This window comes from Dromaius novaehollandiae, chromosome 4 (genome assembly GCF_036370855.1).
Source record: "Dromaius novaehollandiae isolate bDroNov1 chromosome 4, bDroNov1.hap1, whole genome shotgun sequence".
Taxonomy (NCBI): domain Eukaryota; kingdom Metazoa; phylum Chordata; class Aves; order Casuariiformes; family Dromaiidae; genus Dromaius; species Dromaius novaehollandiae.
The window spans coordinates 41,935,540-41,955,972 of NC_088101.1; the positions used below are offsets into that span (position 1 = coordinate 41,935,540).

At 39.8% G+C, this 20,433-nt stretch overlaps 1 protein-coding gene across 1 annotated transcript in view; it reads right to left on the minus strand.

Annotated features, from left to right (window-relative positions):
* PDGFC (platelet derived growth factor C) overlaps nucleotides 1–16,687 on the minus strand; it is a 128,907-nt gene extending 112,220 nt beyond the window's left edge. The window contains exon 1 of the mRNA XM_026120220.2: nucleotides 15,943–16,687. Within this exon, the coding sequence (XP_025976005.1) occupies nucleotides 15,943–16,060 (118 nt within the window). The 5' untranslated portion in view covers nucleotides 16,061–16,687. The remainder of the gene's footprint in view (nucleotides 1–15,942) is intronic.
* Nucleotides 16,688–20,433: the final 3,746 nt, after the last annotated feature.

The following is a 20,433-nucleotide window of genomic DNA, read 5'->3' on the forward strand; positions in this document are numbered from 1 at the left end:
TAAGTGAAAATCATCCATAATATTCTTCCATGGAAAAGATCTGGAAAGAATTTATTTGCTGAACCTGATATACATTTGATTTGACATCTCTATACATCTTATGTACAGCATGGTTTGGAGGGGTGGGGGAGATGTTTCAAGACAGTGTTATAGTTTTCATCTGATCACTGTAACTATTTTTAACAGTTTCCTAAGGAGCTTCCCTATTGTTTGCCACAAAATGTAGCAATAACATAAGAGCTCAGTCCTTTCAGCAGCTGATCATACTACATTTAGGATATGTTCTTTTACAATCGAATGATCTTGAAGAGAGGGACTGATTTGTTGGTTGTCCAACTTTCAGGAGTCCAAACGCAGACTACCCCAGCTGCTTGCAAGACTCTTCTCCCTAGCCCTTCTTTAACTGTGACAGACAGCAGATGCTAGCTGAGCACAGAAAGTCACATATTGACCATTTTGACTTTTAATTCTGCATAAGATGATTTCAAGAGCTCCAAGACTGTGAAGGTCACAGCCACAGAATTACCACAGCTCCTCTTCCTCCTTGTTATGCCATCGCAAGGTGTATACACATCTGACCAAAATCCTTTTTGAAAGGTGTAAACTGCTGACCTTTCTACTCAAGTCAACACTGTAACCACTGTCTGAATCACACCCTTTTTCCCCTAGGGCTCAGTTTATTAAAAATAATAACAACAACAAAAACACACCCACAGAATTCATTATGACCAAAGCCACTGTTTTTGCAAGACCTTAAAATGGTTCCCCCTGCATTTCTTTCCCACTTCTCTTTCATTCTCCCATCATTTTACCACAGTAATGCACTTGTTTTCCACTGCTTCCTCTTTAACCAAACCACCCACTGACTTTTATAGTCCTTTGGTTCATCACAGCTAGAAGACAGCTTTCAATCAGAAATGAAGTCAGACTCAAATAAACTTTCTTTACAGAGATCATAATTAAAAACAAGAAAAACTTTGTTAGGTGTTGCTTTCAAAAAGCAACTTTTAAAATATAATAAAGGGAGTTAAAAAGTCAACTGGTTGTGTATGTATCTAGAAACTCTGGTGTACTGTGCCTATCAGGACAGCAATGCAATGACACTCACTGCTCACTGACAAAACTACTGTCGTTACTGAAAGTTTTAGGTACTTAGTTTGGCTTGCCTTCTCATGAGCTTTTTTGCAGTCTTGCAAATTGCAATAATTGATTCCTACAAGGACTGCCTCCCCACGGTTTATAAACATAGGCACTCTCAACTGTAAATGCAACTCCTGAAAAACAGTGTTACAGTATGTTCCTGCTATTTGGGTTTTTTTTTAAGTTGACAAAAAAATACCTATTTATTGCTTACCAGTATGAAGGGCAATGCATGCTCTCAGCAGGGCTCCTCACCCCTTAAAAATGATTAAAAGTTAAGGGAAAGAAGGACAAAGAGGTCTTGATGGCAATATTGTTTCTCCTCAGAAACATTTCAGGCATTATGAAATCATTCTTTTCAAAAGTGCCAGGAATAACACAAGCAAAATATGGTTCCACTGAATCTAACTTAGCACCAATGTGCCACTGTGCAGTTTGTTACATTTTCTCTTTTTCCTAAGGATCAAGTTCTTAATAGTGACATAAGCAGGTGCCAGAGAAAAAAAGCATCATGAGAGTTCTCAGAGACAGACCTAAGATTTTTCCACTGCCACTAAGTTTCGATTTTTAAATACTTCAGTCCTGATTTTAAACCTAATTTTATTATCATTTGCTCTTACTTAAACTAATAAAAACTATTGGTACAAAGCTGTCTCTTAAAACCACACATTAGCCACACAAAATACAAGCAATTCAAAGCACCGCTTCTGGCATTTTGATTTTGATACGCAAGAATAAAACAGAAAGAGTGAAGAGTATGCTCATGTTGAGAAACCAATACAGATAAAAAGCCCAAGAACTTGCTTCATCAGACATCTAAATACTTGTAGGACACTACAGAATGCTTTAGTATGAACAACAGCAACAGGTGCAAGTTTTATTTCTCTCTTTGCTCCCAGGATATGAACTCTTTGATCAACGCGAAGCAAGAGAGAAAATGGCACAGTATTCATTTCTTTCTCTGAAAATGTACAACTCCATTCAAGTTGATCATTATGGGCTAATAAAGCACATACAAAGCCAATGACTTGCCAATGTTGCTCTGTAACAAACCAGCCTCAGGAAACTATTAGTGAAGCATTAGAAGCTCCTGTACCAGAATAATCTGGCAGAATGAATGATAAAAAACAAGCTACCTGTTCAAACAAAATCATACGGGAATTTTATATTGTGAGGAACAACATCTGAAATAAGCACTCTTAGTTAGCTCTGCACACAGGAGAACAAAGCAAGCCACTATATTGCATTGTATGTAACAACTAGATTGCAATCTGTGCTGCGTACAGCCTCATATCCTGACAGTTACAGTGAAATCTTCCAAATTCACCTATTTTCAATATCATGATATGTAAAATCAGGTGACATCTCTGTTCTGCAGACTTGGAAAAAAGATACTCATGCACAGTATTACGAAAAAAAAAAATTCAACTGCATTTACCAATCATCAAAAAAAAAGAGTTAATGTGCTTGAGCCTTTTTCAGTCTTCCAAGAAAAAAGATACATAGAAAGACAGTTTCTATGCAGCGTGGTTCACTGCTAATATCAACCCCCTATTTTTCCCCTGTAGACAGAAAATGGGAAAAGGAGATCAGTGCTGAAAGCTTTCTCATACACCACTTCTGTGTTATAATACATCCAGTTTCATTCAATTATTTCGCAAACTGTAGAAAAGACTTTCTCCCTTAATGTGAAGGCAGAAGGATTTTTTTTTTTAAGTTCAAAGTTCTTATCAAATTATTTTTAACTTCTTGAAGTAACAAATGTCTTTGAAAATGAAGATGGAAAGGAGCTAATATAACTGAAACAGGCTACCTGTGACTAAAACCTAAGATTTACTGTAGCTGTCCCTGAAGTCTTGAGCCAGTCAAGACAATGTAGCAGATGTCAAAAAAAAAAAAAAAGTGATTTATTTATTTATAAATCCATTCATTTTAAAATAACGTATTCCATAGTTGTTTTCCAAGATCCTCAAGAGAGGCAGAGGTGACAGGCCTCAAAAATCAACAGTTACTCTATTCTGTATTCAGTAGCAACATCTGGGTGCACATGCAAATTCCAAAACCAGATGGAATGAACCAGCTGCAGCCATACAGATGAGACATTATCCCTCTGTGGAGCATATCAGCCACATCCAAACTGCATGTTGGGCTATGCTACACATGTTCAACAGTCCTTATTTCCCTGGAATTAAATGAATGTTACAACAGCTGACATGTGGAGAAACAGGGAAGAATCCTTTCTTCACAATCCCCAGAAAATGAAAGTGAAATGTAAATATTATTTGTCATATTACCTAACATTACTTTATATATACATACATACAATACTATTTATGTTATTATTTCATTTATCATATGTTTGGGGATCTCTTTAAACTCCTTTTAATAAAACTGAAATAGTTCTATCTCCAATTTTAACCACTGCTTGCCTAAGTCAACTCAAAACAAGAGATTCTTGCTTTTTAAAAACTACATATGACATATTCTCATCCATGAAATGCAAACAATGAACACGGAGATTAAAATAAATACTTCCTGAAAGAAAAAAAAAAGAAAAAAAAAAACACTGAACAAGTCAGTCTAACCCAAGAAGTTACCTCAATAAACAGAATTAGAGCAAACAAACATTAAGCACCCACATACATAAAAATGTCAGAATAAGCCACATACAAGTGCACGTAACTATAAATATAAGTAATTAAAGACTAGGTATAAAGCAACTGCTGCTAGAAATAAATGTTGTACTGTTAAAGTTGTCCATAAGAAAACTAAGTCTCCGTTCTACTGTGAAGTATTTTTAAAGGTTCAGATGAATCAGAACCATTAACAAGATTAGGGGGTTTTGTTTTTAAATAATGAGCATGAGACCTCAGCTTTATGCAAGGGCAGTGTTCCAACTCTGAAACAGTATTCTTAATGAAAGTGTTGTAGATTCTAAAACTTAATCCCAAAGACAATCTACGGATAACGTACAACTAACGGACAGTGTTAGATATACCACAGTCCCATCACCAATTTCTTTCCCTAATGCGAATAGCTCAGAATATCCAAATTTTGGCTATGTTATTATGTTAAAAGCAGTAACAATACAGAAACATGTTTACTCTTTCATTAGGTATTATTATTACACAGCACCTTCAAGTGTATCTTGACTAATGAGACAAATCAGAGATTTATAAGATTCCCGCTGATAAGGCACGAACGTACTTTAGAAACATGTTTATATTTCTACTTGACAAGTAGACAAAACCATCTTTTCCCCCACCAGCAGTAAGATAATTTTGTAAATTGGATACAAATTTAAGAAACAGAGCTCTTCACCATTATACTCAGGAGTACCAAGGTGTGTTAGGTAAGATTTAAGGCAGTCTCCATGTCCTCCCTCAAGCTGAAAGTTAATGAAGTTGCTCAAAAACTCCACTGCCAGTCTTGTTTGAACTCAGGCTAAGCCACCTGCCTTCCTTCCCATTTACCTTCTTCTTGCACATTCTGAGAATCGGGTATAAAATAAACATCCCCAATGAGGAAAACATATAAAGATGGTTGTTCCCAACACTTTATGACAGTGCAACCTATGCGACAAAGGCTCTAATATAAATATTAGAAACGGTAAAGAGATTGTATTGATCTCTGAAACGTTCTACTGGCAAAGATCCTTAACAGTAACGATACCATTTGTCACAGATTCAATCTCCACTTCAGAAGAAGTAATAACAATGCTGCACTAACTCTTCAAATAAATCCTTTGTGATTTGCCATACCAACAAGCACCATGAGAAATATAGTGAGTGCTTAGTAGAAAGTTTTAGAGAATTTAGACTTTAGAGTTTTAGACTCTATAATCTGACTGTAGATCCGCAATGTTCACGAAGGTCAGGTATTTTTGAATATATTTTTTTTTGCAGAAATTGTACGTGAGAATGTGTATTAAAATGTATACACAAGCACTTTGTCACTAAGTATGCCAAGGAAGCAAAGGGTGAGAACACCACAGTCCATACGAGGAGAACTGGAAATCATTTCACATTGTAAGAACAAAAGTATGTATTCTTACAAAACAAATGCATTATGCCCTCCAAAGACAGAGTGGATGCTTTTAACTGGTAACAGACATTACTGATTTTCATTAACTATCAAACAACAGAAATGCTACTCATCTTCTAAAGAACACAAGCTTTCTTGTTATTCGTTTTCTAACTATGTGCTTTTAAACATACGATTGACAAGATACTGGATATGTCACCAGTCCAGAACAAGCTTTTTCCTGCAGCGTTACGGTACCTATTGGGCAAGAAACTCCACAGCTAGTAGCGTGAAGGGAACGGAAGGAAACATTTCTTTTACTAGCTATAATTTAAAATAAGTGTGCAACTCTAGAGAGGTTGGAATGCTTAAAAAGTTTAGCAAAGACAGATTAACCAGCAAGATGCCAGTGAGGCAGCCTGTGGATTTTACCACAATTATCAAATGTGGGATGGACACAAACAGGGTTAGAATAGCAAGGAATGGCATTAACAAAATACTTTCTCAATTTTACTTCCAAAGGAAATTCTCAAGGAAAGTGAAAAAAGTCTTTTTACCATGGAGACTGAAAGACTATTTTAGTGCTTGAGATTTATACTAGAAATGAGAGCATAAATGTTATCATAAATTAAGACTAGGTAAGTGCTAATAAAAAAAAAAAAAACATACACGATTTTATGATCACAAACTTGTTATGAGAAGAGAAAGCTGGTCCAATGAGAATCCGTAGTCATATTTTAAAAAGTAGCACCAATTCACTGGTGATTACCAAGCTTAAGTAGAAGGACAAAATAAAAACTGTAACTCAAAGGTGAAGAGAGGAGGAGGAGAGGAGGGAAAAAAAAGTCCCAGACTTGCCTACACAGTACACAAGCACTGGAGAAGCCTGGACTATGGAATATCCCCACACATTTCTCTCTTACATGTATATTAATCTATGTACCCCTTTAGGTAAGGCCAGATGGTATGGTTTCATCTCCCTGCCTAGAAAGCAAGTGTTTTGGAACCAGTGCTTGTTAGCTCTCAGTCACAAAGCTTTACTTCACTTTCTAGTCCACTATAGTTACGCAAACAGATGTTTCCAGATACTAGTCTGTTTGTATAACGTCAGACACACTAAGTAGTAAGATGCTGAAGCCTTGAGATATTAAGATATAATGCTTTCTAATACTATATTTTTAAAAATACAAAATGTTTGCCAATAATATAAATATGAACCTTTCAAATGTTGCATCATACTGTGCAGACTGTATCTGAATCATTTTCTGGAGCTCCTCCTCAAATACTGTATAATGATACATATACATTTCCCATGTAACAATTACAATTTTCATAGCTACAAGATCATGCCAAAAGATGGCTCAGCAACCCATTATTTAGCACTGTATAAAAAAATAGATAGCCTCAGCCATGCACAGTTCATTGCGACTAATGCAAAACTTGCACTGAGCAGCTATTTCATTTTGAAATGATCTTCAGATTTTGGTGCATGAAGAGTTATCAAATGTGGTTGGAGTTGCATTGTTAACAGAAGAGCGGAGCAACCACATCTTAGGAAAATGAAAGCGCCCCATACTAGCTGACACCAATACCCCTTCCCCAAACTTGAGAAAATTGTCCATACATAAGCTTATGCTTACATTGAAGCACATAAATAATCCTACAGAATGTATTTTGGTATGCAATAATATTAGTTATCCTCTTCTGCACTCTGCCTTTTCAGTGCTCTCTGAAAAATGATGAAACGCGTCACAAGTGTCTTGGGAGCAGATGCACCATAGATAAGATGTTCCGTGCTTAAGGTTGGTCCAACATCGGTTTCTGTGACTGCTGCAGTTTTACTTTTGTCACAGTCACTGCTGTTCTGTACAGACATAGTTGTATGAACACAGCAGAAAGCCAAAACGGTTGCTTTGTAATTAGTTCAGGCATGTTTAAGTCCAGAAAGGAAACTGTTTTAATTTATTTTCTCCTGGAACACTACAAAGTTCCACAACAGCTCTAAAGTGTAACCATGCCTATTAGAAAGGGCCCTCATTTACCTAGAAAAGAATCAAATTATACTACTGTTCTCTAAGTTCTCTATCTCACTCTGAAGTGTTTTCAAAAATTGTTTTTGTAAATTTGTCATCTATAATATAAAAGACATTTTGGCAAAAAAAAAAAAAAAAAAGTCTTGTTGAAGGCAAGATTTAGTCAAGATGATTGTAAAACCTAATCCACACCTTTGAATTTGGACCGAATATCCATCACTTAAACATCTTGTAAATGACCCAATTTGTTTACATGGCCCTGTAGCTTTTTATGACTTTTCCATAAAGAAGTTATTACATCCATTTCTTTTATTTTGTTTTAGAGCATTTGAATGAGCCCCAGAACCACAAGCAAGTGAAAGAGACTCTCTGCAGATGGAATTGGCCTCATATAATCCACCACTACCGGTGAAATGGTCAGAACAATACTTTCAGTTTGGAAATGCCATACCTTCACACACAGCAAAAGAATTTCCTGTGCCATATGTCTTTTTAAATGCTTAACTATTGTATAAAATGAGTACTGGCTTCCTGTCAATCAGAGGAGGAACACAGAGCCATGAGGACTTGTACTCTGACTGTTTCGGACCTGGGTGGAGGGAGTCAGATGCTTACACAGTGAAGTACAGCAGGGAAATCAAACATTTCAGATAATCTATTTGCTACCTTGCAATGGTTCATAAAACAAAACTCCCCAAAGAACAGTTTTAAGACTGGGCAACTGAATTTTCTGGAAAAGACTATAACTAAAGATTAAGACAAACAATATTATCTGTTATTTCATAAATCAGGACTTCTTTCAGCAAACTCATTTTCCCCGTTTCCTGTGCTTTTAAACCAATGATGCTTAGAAAGTGGCAAAGAGCGATTAACAGCTCTAGATTGACACAGAAGGTATTGTGAGAGTGTCTCCAAGAACATTTTTCCAGGGCAACTTACTCTTCAAATATAACACTCCCTGGTATTTTACACCCGGACTTTTCCTTCACAGAAACTCGCACCTTTGCTGATATGTGCCAAACTGAGTAATGGTCTAAAGATGTAGAATACTGAAACTACAATAAGAGCACCAATCCTTTACCTTTTATTGCCTGAACCTAGTTTGAATCTGATCTATCAGATTACAGAACCAATTCACTAATTAACTACAGCATCTAATGCCTGGCCTCCCCCCAACACTTTTTTAAGTAATTTATTACCAATTCATAATCTGACAGTAAAAGCAAAGCGAAGAGGAATTAAATGTACAGGAAACACAAGCAGCCATTGTTTCCTATTCCCAAGATATTTTTACTTCTTCCTCAGACAGACATACTTAACATTTCAAGAAAAGTTGAGTAAGGGTGATAAGGGAGTTTAAATCCAGTATCCAAAAGTTATTCAGTGATGCCAGACATTTGCTGAAACTTTGGAAGGCCTCCCTCACTTTCCTTTAGTAGAGTTTTGGAGCGTTGTAGGGAATGTAAAATGATAGCTATACAAGTAGCAATATCGTTCATCTAGAAAAGAGTACTTAAAAAAAGTTCCCCTTCCAATTACAACACCAGCCATATGCGTTACCACAGAAATGAGTCTGCCATCAGACTCTTTTCTTCAGAAGAGCCTTCACCTTGTCCTTCATCTGACTTTCTTTAGAATCAGAGCACATCTTGCATTGTAAAGAAATTAGTATAATGGTGCCCCAATGTGAATTATGTCTGGACACTACTTTAACAAACTCAAGGAGCAATTTCAGTGTTTTGAACTTTGGGGGAATAAAGGAAGAGAGGTATTCTACAGCACAGAGGAATCTCCTTAAAACATCTGTGTTTATAATGATATCTTGAATGAATTAACCATGAAATGCAAGATTAATGAATAATTCATGAAGATTCATTCACAAAAAGGCATGTTGCCACTGAAAACACACAGATAAGGTGTTACTGGTTACTCCCTTGCAACTCTCCCATTCTCACTACTATAAAAGAATGCGACGGTACTGTAAATAACCTCTGAACATAGACTTATTTCATGTGCAAATGCTGTTCTTGCCTGTACCATATTGGACTCCAGTATACTGGAGGTTAATTCATATTCTTCTTCCTTAGCACCAACACCTGCATGTGAAATGGCAAAAAAAAAAAAAAAAAAAAAAAAAAAAAAAAGTGACTAACACTGTGCATATCTTCACTGTAGAGTTAACTTATCTAGTCTCAAATTAGCCCAGCTTGAATGAGAACAGTCATCCAGGGAAATAACAATCCAGCTGCTTAAAGAGATTGAATTAAACAGCTGATGAGTTCTTTTTACTTGAGTTGTATCCAGCTCCCCTCATGCTCTAGTCAGCTAAGGTAAAAAGCACATTCACATGAGCTAAAAGGCTGCATGCACTCACAAGACTTCAGGGGAACCTGCAGTGAAGATAGGCCAAACAGCCTCCTTGTACTGTCACACCTATACAAGATGAACATACAAGTCCAAATTATGGCTATGCTTAACAAAAAATTTTAAGTATCTGGAACAGAATTAAATTAGCCTCAGAAGAAAGACATCCCTTGCTACCCTAATTCTGAAGACTAGGAAGATCCCAGAATTATTCTCAGGAATTATTTGTGCTCACCGCTTTTGTTTACATAATATTTTTGATACTTTTTATACTGTGTAGAGAGAATTCCTCCACAAGAGGCTGAAGATCTTTCCTGTTGTGTCTCTTTCACCCACCTCACCAATTTATGTAGAATCAGGTTATAAAAACATGCAAAGACACAACTGTACATGTGCCTTGTAAGAAGGGATATCTTCACATTAAAATAAATAAATAAATAAATGCTTAGCATGCTCTGTAGGACCATGAAATTAAGAGCAAATCAACGTGAGGTAACACTGGGGATAAGTTTATAAAATCTCCCGACAAGGATGTTTAGAAGACAAGATCAGAAGACAGATGAACACTAAGGCTATGACTTCCATGGGTTTTCCAGACATTTTCACCTTAAAATAATAACCAACTATCTAACTAAGCCTCTAGAAAACGTGAAATTTATATTTTAGTTTCATAGTAGCATATTATGAATTTTCATTCACCTGCTTAAAAAAAAGCACTCAGATTCAAACAAAAGCTGCAAAAGTTTTCCCAACAGGGACTGATAGCGCTGAGTAAGTTTTAATCTATAATTAATTTCTCAGAAACTCCAAAACAACTAAGCACGCATACAGACACGTAAGTGCTATTAAAATAATTGCATTTCTACATGTTAGTTCTATTCATTCTCTGTTGTGTAACTTTTTCCAAGTCTTACATATTTCTCCTGAAAAATACTTACATACAGTCCAGGCTAGTGCCCAACAAGCTTATACACCATGGAATATATTCTGCAAGATACATATTTTGTGACTAAAAAGCAAAAACATGGCTGTCTCTACTAAAGCACTGAGCTATAAAGAAACTGAGTATACTTAGTTCCAGGGAAACTGAGCTTGTTTAGTGCGTTCTCTCCTGTAATCAGGAACTACAGGACAGAGCTTAAAGAAAATCCACTCAACAACAACCACCACCACCCAAACCCCACTCTGCTATAATGCAAAACCACTGCTGTAGGAGGCAAAGCTGTACTTTGCTATTACATGTTGACTAGGCAAAATTAGATTCAAAAGGTTTGGATTAAGTTTTGTATATATAAAAGACTGTACGTTTATATGAAGGCAAAGTTCAAAACAACACCTTGGTACTATAGCTGTCAGCTACCCAAGGTATGCACTGTGTTTTTTCTCTGACATAAAACTTCGTATCTGCCTGAAAGACAACCCCAAAACCCCAGAACAACAAGACACAAAGCTTTAAACTCTGATCTCCAAACCTAATAAGATTAGGTTTACTGCAAAAAATAGATTTTACATGATTCTCCCTTAAATTCCATTCAAGATGTTTAACAAAGAAACCAGAAGGCTGGAACACCTAAGTATCTGGAACAAGTAGAAAATGCTCTGTACTTTTTAAACCCTTACCTTTACCTAAGAGAAAACAACCAAGAGAAGCAGCAGGACTAAAGGAAAAGTTTCAAGTATCACTCTGCTCACTGGTAGACAGTATGCTGGAAGTCAACTACATAGGCAAGAAACCAGTTTTTAAAAACTTTCTTGCATTGCAATTTTTTGCAGTGTTGAAGAACTCTTCTAATTTGCTATGATTTTGCTTAAAATCAAAAGAGGATGTGGTGCAACTCTACACTTTCCAGGAAAGGGGTTTTAGAATGTTTCATAACAGGGTTTGGACTGAACAGAAATAGATTAAACTTCAGAAGAATTGCATCACTATCAAGTTTCCTTTAAGATGACTGGCGTTCACATTTTATACTTCCTTATCTTCTCAAAATGAAGAAAACCTGCTATCCAGCACAAGTCAACAAACTGTACCGGCATTCAACCACACAGCTAGATCCAGTGGCATTGATTCCCACTGCTATGAGGTATGTTGTTTTACCACAAATAATTCTGCCATCAAAATACTGCACTTAAAGTGAGTGAAATGCTGACATTCTAATCTTAAAGAATTTGGCGTGTTGTATCACTTGGACAGCCACAAGTTCTTTCAGGTGTTGGAAGACTGAGTTAAAAGAAAGTCAATCAAAAAAAATTCTGTACTGTGATTTTTGTCCCCATTTCCAATAACCTGCAAGCTCCCTTTGAAGACACACAAGCATGAGTGTCCTCTAGGTAGATGTGAGAGAGCACATGAGGCCAGGCATAAGGGCAGGTGAGCAGAGAAGCCCCCTGGCACTCCCGCTGCTCACTGAGTGCCAGCTGCATCCAAGTTTTCCCAAGGATAGACTGAGATACTGTTTGACACGAGTCTCAAACTCCAGCAAGTCTCAAACTCCAGCATGAGGGCGTTTTTTGTTTTTTTTTTTTTCCCCAAGCAGCTTAAGTCTTCTCCATTTCAGAAGGTTTAAGAAATGCATCATGAAGTAATCTATTAGCAAAAGTTTAGGACTATTTAGAGCTTCCATTTATGGGAGGGGGGGAAAATCACAAGAAACTAAATATCTACCAAAAGGCAGGCATGTCATCTGTGCTATATAAGTGATGGAAATCAAATAAGTGCTTTGGTTTTGTAAGATTTACTTCAGCAACTTTATTCACTGCTATTCACACTTGCAACTGACTGCAGGAGAATTAATATATCTAACTAGCTGGTTCAGGTGAATTGCTATCTGACCTCAGTTTGTTGGCCTTCTGAAGCCGTTTATTACCACACTTCAAATGTACGTGCCACTTCAATGCTTAAGGCACCTGACAGTAGTTTTTCCATTATTTCATATAAAGACATTCTCATATTTCTCACAGAAATCATACACCCGAATTCTGTAGCTTAGCAGAATTACTTTGAACATTTATCATGTTTTCCTACGATATGCAAGAAAATAGAACTCAGATATTCTAGATTCTCCTACCATCTCAAGTTGTGACCAAATCTAGATTAACAGTATCACATAAGCAGGTACACTTAGGCCACTGGAGTTAAGTCATTCACATTACACAAACCATTAAAAGCCCCCTCAGACACTACTGAAGCTACATAAACAGGAGGAAACAATTACTTAAAAAATGGTATTCCAAAGCAGAAGGAAAATAGTAAGAACTATACTAGACAAAAAATAAAAAGTAAACCATCCAAGTAATCAAATTTAGTATGCGAGGGACTTGTGGGCTTTGTGCCTCAAAAAAATTGAGGGAACAATTTTTCTTGACCCTTATTTCAATGTGGAAAAAAACATAAAAAAATACATCAGATAGTCATAACAGAACTGACAATGCTCACTAAGTCCAAAAGCCCGTTCAAGCATAATCTGTTTTTGAATATGACAAAGAACTGTGGAAACAAAATCCATCCAGATAAATGGGAGCTATCACCATGCACATCATTTACTATTACTTCAGTTTCCAAAAAAAGGTTGCTTAAACTTCCTTGATCCTCCAGATGAAAAATTCATATTTATCTTTATTGTTTATATTTGTAATTCAACTGAATAAATATTTGAGAGAAATATTTAAAGTCTCTGTCAAGCAGAGTTTACAAATATACCTTTTCTTAAAGAAAATCTGACTAGAACAGAGAGCCAGTAGAAACAAGGAGGTAGTTTTAAGTGGTTTCAAATGAAGCTATATGGGCCCCACAGCAACCATCACATTGAATTCTTAGGAGGTAGCAGCAAAATACCGTGTTCTAAGAATGTCTAATTTATGATTACAAAGAAATATTTACACTAGGAAATCACTACCTAAAACGACACCCACTATGCAACAGAAACGAGAGAACTCCTCACATCTACCTTTAGTAAATAAAGCGAATTGAGTCAAATTGTGATTCTGAAGTTAACAATCATTTAGCTAATCAATAAAAAAGCTCCAAATCCCAAAGCACATGTTTACCTTTTGTCACACAAGTAGTCCCACTGACTTAATAACTGGTCATGGGCATCTTCAGCATTACCCTTGAACGAATAGCTATTGCACCCATGTGTACAGTTGAGTAACACTGTAATCCATTCTAGAACAAAACTTTTTGGCCACTTAGCAGTTTTACAAGTCAAAGGCGGAGTTTTTATTGTAGACTGTGTGAATGAAAAATCTCCCTCTCTCCTGACCAAAGATTATTTGGCAAGAGAACAGTTTTGAATCTCTCATATTCAAAACTCCAGGGAGTTCTAACCTGCCTCTAGCTAAAAGCTATACAATCTTTAGATTGCAGTAGAGTGTAAAAATCACTCTAATTAAATCAAGTAAGAACTGGTTTGACCAGTGTTGCTGATCCCCCAAATAATTAAAATCAGTTAAGAAAAGTCAGAGGTTCGTACTTAGCTGTACCTAAACTTGTATTTATTTTTAAAATAAGTTTAGCAGTTGTACAACTAGAAGGCAAATTTCAAGTCAACAACAGTCCAGATCCTTATTGTAGTAAGGTATAAACTGCCACGAATGCAGCTCAGGACACTAACTTTCTCCTGGATTTCCAGGTTATAAGACATAGTGACTGTATCTTACAGCAAGCCAAATTGCATTGAAAACCAGTTGAAGCTTGACCTAAGGCAGCTGCATTTCTGATATATGTGAACAGAATTGAGCACACTGTGTCACACATACTTACACCAATTTACATTAGTCTTACTTCTGTCCTGTATGGCCTACCCTCTACACTTTATTGTTGTACTCCCATCGTTAGACCTTGGTGCCCTTTTAAGGTCCAGCTACATTATCACATAACAAACCTCCTACGGCAGGCTGACAACATGCTAGCTTTCTTTCCAAGACTGATAGAATTCAACACTGGTAATTCTGTGTATGTCAATAAGCTTCACACGTACACCATGTGAATTAAATAGCATGAAACATAATAATACAAGTTTCTAGAACATTAGTGCCACAATCTGGTGCCCTAAAAACTCTGAAAGTCAGATAAACTGGGAAGGAGTAGAAAGGCAGTGCTTTCTTTCCTCATACAGAGTACATGATTTCCTGTACTGTGCACAAAGTCTGATTGGTTTCCTGTCAGAATAGCTGGGTTTCTGATTCTTTTGATCACTTTCCTTGGGCCCTTCACAGCTGCTCTGATTAGAGATTGATCCCTCTACTGCTCTTTGATCAGCAGGTCTGGCGGTCTGCAGGTGCCATATATCATCATGTTAGCAAGCCACAGCAGTAGTAATCTCTCTGCTACATTTGATAGCATACTACATAGTCTATTAATTCATAATGCTTGCAAAAGTCTCTGAATCTTCACTTTCTGTTAAAAGATATGACACAGAATACTTTTATCAAGGGAGCCCTAAGTTGAAAGAATTGAACTAGCCTTGAATCTGCATTTTTGCTTTACTTTGGGAGCTCTCAGCTTGGCCTTTTGTGCTAGTTTGTGCCCAGGGAGAAGTCTCATTCTAGCTGACATGCAAAATAGCAAAATACTCCTTCCTTTTATTAAGCACCATGGTTTCCATGAATGTATGCTAACAGCCCTAATTTTAGATATTCTACACTAAGCGTGGTTTCATGTAGTATATGTTTCAGTTTGTAAAATATTCTTTAAAATGACTTCATAATAACAGATCAAGAGGAAAGGCGCTTAAAAATCTGAATAATGTAAATCATATGGAGTTCAGAGGCTAAGCAAATTACACACCCTGAAGCTGCCCTTGCTGCATGAAAGGAGTCTTTCTCCAACTCTGCACAATCCCAGCCCAAGGGAACTTGGATTTGAGAGTTTTCTAAACATTTCAGGTACACTTTAAAGTTGAAAGTAATTCTCATTTCCTATGCAGGATTAGCTCGTTTCCAGCCCATACAAAATACCACTCATTTGCGCACAGACACAAAAACCCACCCCTGAGAGCTAAGCATTTAGGGTACGAAGGTGCGCGATTTAAAAAAACAAAAAACTGCGCTGCAACCGCAGAAAGGGGAGTCTCCAAACAGGCTCCGGGGCTCCGTGCTCCCCTCCAGCCGGCTACCCAGTGCCCTTTTACCTATAGGGCTGCCCTTAACGCGGCTGACAAGCTCCCCGCAGTGACAAGCACCCAGCGAGACCACAGCTGCCAAGTCTCATTCATTTCGGTCTCGCCCCGGCCACGAAGCGCACCCCCCGCCGCTCCGGGCTCCCTGCGCGGGGCAGCCCCACGGCCGCAAGCTGGGAAACGACGGCGGCCCCCGCCGGCGGCCCGTGCCGTGCCGTGCCGTGCCTCCCCGCCCCCGCCCGCCCGGCCGCGGCGGGCCGCCTTACCGTTCTGCTCCTTGGCGCCGGCGAAGGGGAACTTGCTGCTGAGGTCGGACTCCGCGGCGGCGCCGGGCCGCCGGCCGGCCAGGGCAGATGTCAGCAGGAGCAGCCCCAGGAGGAGCATTTGGCCGGCGGGGCGAGGGGCTCACGCGCACCAGGCACTTGCGGGGCGGCACCGAGGCCCGGGTGTCTCTCACCAGCGCCGGGCGCGGGCTGCGCCGCTGGAGAGAAGGCAGCACTGAGCCCGCTCTGGCAGCAGAGAATTGCAGGGTAGTTTCCACATAATCCCATCCAAAACTTTTTCCTGGAGCCTTTTTCTGTGTCTCCAGGTTTTGTTTTTCTTTGGTTTTTTTCCCCCTCTCTCTCTCAAGGATCAAAGCAAAACCTGGACCCAGACCAGCTTCCCAAGGACTAAACAATCCAGGGTAGCGCCGGGCGGGGGCCGGAGGAGCCGAGGCTGGTGAAGGCGCAGGGCAGGCACCGGGGCCGGGAGAGGCGGGGGCGAGCGGGCCGCTGCTGCCGCGGAGGAGCGCGCACCTGTCAGCCGGGAAGCAGCGGCGCGGCGGGGCGAAGGGCGGGCCGGCGGCAGGGCGGGCGGCGGGCCGGAGGGAGGGGCGGCCGGGCGGAGGGAAAGAGGGAGGGAGGCCACGCTGCCGGGGAAATACCTTCTTCGCCCTCTAAGCAGCAGCCGCGCTGCCAACTCGGGCAGCGTCTCGCACCTCCTCGGCGGCGCCGGGGCAGGGCGCGGGGCTGCTCCGCGCCCCCTTTTTCTCTCCCCCCGCCCCGTGCTGCTCCGCACCTGGTTTGAGCTTTCACGCCGCAAGAAGTTTTCGCTTGGGAAGAAATCAGTACAAACGGGCTGTGCAGCGCCTGGCGCCGGCGAGTTTCGCCACGGTGCGCGCTCTCCTCAGACGCCGGTCCTGCCTGCGGAGCCCCCTCCCGCTCGCTCCCGGAGCGCCTCTCTCCCCCACTCCCTTTCCCAGGAACCCTCTTCTCCCTCCCTAAACTCCTCCCTGCCATCTTCCCTGCTCTGCAGCCCTCTCGGTGCTCGCGGAGGGAGGGCGAGCCCCCAGCCCTGCGGACCGGACCGGACCGGACCGCGGCCGTTGGACGCGCGCGGCGGCCGTTGGGACGGGGGGGGGGGGGCGCGGGCCGGGCGGCCGTGACAGGTGCGGCGGCGCACGGGGCGTCTCCCCCTTCCAGCGTTGGCGGCAGAAGGGAAACAAAAATCGCCCGGCCGGTGCCGCCTCGGCCCCGCGCCCGGGCCCTGCCGAAAGCGCCTCTGCGGCCACAGGGACCTTTTGACCCTGAGCGCTCGTCGACGATACCCTGTTTCCAGCCGCCTCAGTGACAAACCACACTGGCCCCCCTTACCCACCGCTCCCAGAACTGCGCCGGAGCGGGGTGCCCCCAGGCTTCGTCGCAGCTTGCGGCAGGCCTGGGGGCGGCTCGGCTCCCCGCGGCCCTCACCTTGGCCCAGGGCCTGCAGGCGGGGGCCCGCAGGCCACCCCGGGCTCCCGGCCCCTCTGGTGCCTGGCTGGGCCGTGAGCATCTGGCTGAGATCACTGCGGTCCTGGCCGATTTCTGGGTTTGGTAATCAGGATGCGACATTATGCTGACTTACCAGTATTTGTTTACTGGGCTGTTATTATGTTTTTATGGTAATTGGGCTTGTGCTTGAAAATTTAATGCATAGTTAAACATTTCATATGAAGCGTTTCCTCAATACTTGGAAATGAAATATGAAGAGTGTTTAAAAAAGACTCTGGATACAGATTATTTTTCTTTTGACAGAATTTGCTGTTTCAGCTACCTTGAAATGAGACTTCTAACCATTTACATAAATAGATGGAAATGCTGCCTTCTTTTATTCAACTTTTTACAACTATCTCTCTTTTTCTGGTGCAATGCTGTGTAGTACTCAGTGAAGTGGTGTCCATAAAGCAGACACTCTCTCGAACGGCTTCTTTTGCTGTTTCTCCAGCAGTCTGAACTGAATTTATTGAGAGGAGTATCCTCCCATTAACTTTAATGAGGCCTAAAAGGACTGATGCGGTGCAGCATCCATTAAGATAAAGTTGCGTTTGAACTCCTTTGTTAGAGCTAACATAAACTTTCTAAATTGTTTGGGGTTCAAACCCCTGACCGTGCTGTGCGATGGGTCTGGGTAACAAGACTGAGTGCTAACTACATACAGGGAGTGCAGGGGAGGTGACAGGAGGGATGAACCTTTCTTCTCAATTGAGAAGTTTTTAAATAGAGACTCCAGCCCCCATATTTCTGAGGTGGTTTGGCGGATGCAGGGGAAGATCCATAGCGCAGAGGTCTCACTCGCCAGCTGGGTAAGATACGCAAGAGGAGAATGAAGTCTGCGCTGCTGGAGTTTGTACATTCTGTGTAGATTTCTTATCCCTTGACCCAGCTCTTCTTCTTATATAACTAAGCTTTTTCTTCTCCTCAGCCAAAGTAAGCCTCGAGACAATGATAAACATCCCCTCTGTTCTCAATAAGTGACATATTCTAGCAGCAACTGAAAGCTGCCCATCCAAGCTAAACTGTGTTTTGAAAGGTAGAGTTGGAGCATACTGTAAATAGCAACCCTTCCCTTACAGAGTTTGAAGAAAGCAAGCTACTGAATAAAGCGGACTATGTATCTATTATTTTTTATTCTTATTATTTACTATTTGTTGATTTTCATCTTTGTTATTTAAAAATGGTAAGAAAATTAAAATGTACTCCTCTCAGATCTTTTACTTTGAGGATGACAAGCTATGTTTTTTGTAATCAAATAAATGAAATATTGCACTGTATCTTAATGCCCATTGCTTGAGGATTTTTTAGAGCGTTCTTTGTGTTTAAGGAAATGGATATCAAGTTTCTTCTGAAAACGTGGACCTATATGATGTCTCAAACTGTCTACATGAAAGCTAAATCATCCAACATCTTCTATAGCTTTGAAAATCCAGGCTGCATCAGACCAGTGTTTCATCTGGCATCCTGGCTCTGACATTTCGAAGGAAAATGCAAGAAACCCCATAGTGGATGAATATGGAATAACACTATCTGGAGAGGGAGCTTTTATTCTTAACCCTCAGTAATTAAAGATCAGGGTATATCTTTGATCATAAGACTCTACATCCCTTTCAAAAATACTTTTGTTGTTAATCCCATACAAAATACTGTGTATGTTAATTGCTACCCTTATAAATGTCCAGTCTTCTCTGAAATTTACACTGAGCATTTAGTACCAGATATCTATTCTTATTTTTGACTTTGTACTTTTCAGTTTTATCAAGTGTATTTATGTGCTTGAATTATGAGAATAGGTTAATATAAACAATTTAACTTCTCTATTCTATTCATTTTCTGTATTACAACCTTATCATATCCTTTCCAAACTAGGCATATTTATTATGCTTTTCATCTGAATAGCTCTGTACCTCTAAGCATTTCAGAGTCCCATGTATTTCTGCTATATTTTATTTGGGGTCGGACAACCAGCATACAGTATTCCAGTTGAAGGCTGGGATTCTTATATATAGTTAACATAGAATATTTATTATTTATTGCATATAATATTTCTTATGCATGCTTACATCTTTTTATTGCCACTGCTCCTGCAATGATCCACAGTAGAACCGACACTTAAAAATATTCTGAATGGCTAGATAATTATGTCAAAGCAATGTAGGTATAGTTCAGATCATTCCTGCCAGAGCACATTACACTGCATTGCCGATACTGAATTTCACATGGGATGACAATGTCAATGCATATAGGAGTTCTAGTGACTCCAGTGTCCAGATTTCTCCAGATTTTTTAAAGCTATCTAGGTCATCCATGCTTTGATACCTCCATGTTCACTTTCTTTTGTACATCCATAAAAAGTATTTTAAACTACACGCAGCCTGCTATTCCTAACTTTTCTCCATGCTGAGAGCTGCACTTAAGTCTATTTTGTCTTTTGTATCCTGGTCAGTTACCATGCCATCTCTCTTCTCACAACCATTTAGCCTACATCATGTAGTCTTTTTGATGGTGTATGAAGAACGTTTTTACTACTTTGAATTTTCAAGGATTTTTTAACATAGTCTATTCAATTGTGTATCAAGTATTTTTTAAATTTGAATATTGCAACAGACATTTCTCCATTAATTTTCATCTTCAAATAGTTTGAGAGACATAATTTGCTCTACAGAGTAGCAACCCTGATTTGTCGCTGTCATATTGTTTTATAATTCTATTTTTTCATTATCATTTAGAATTTTTGTAAGTCATTTTTATTGCACTGGAGTAAAATTCTAATTTTCTAGATTGCTCCACAGGAATTTGTTTTGCACCAATGCCAGAAATAATGTTACTGAGAGCGAGTGCCCAGAGAAGACAATGGAATTTTATCCTTTTAGGCCTCCAGTGTCTCATTGTGATGACATGTAGTCTTTTTATCACTGAACTATAAAAATCATTAAAATAAAAAGGCTTTCTCTGTGATTATTA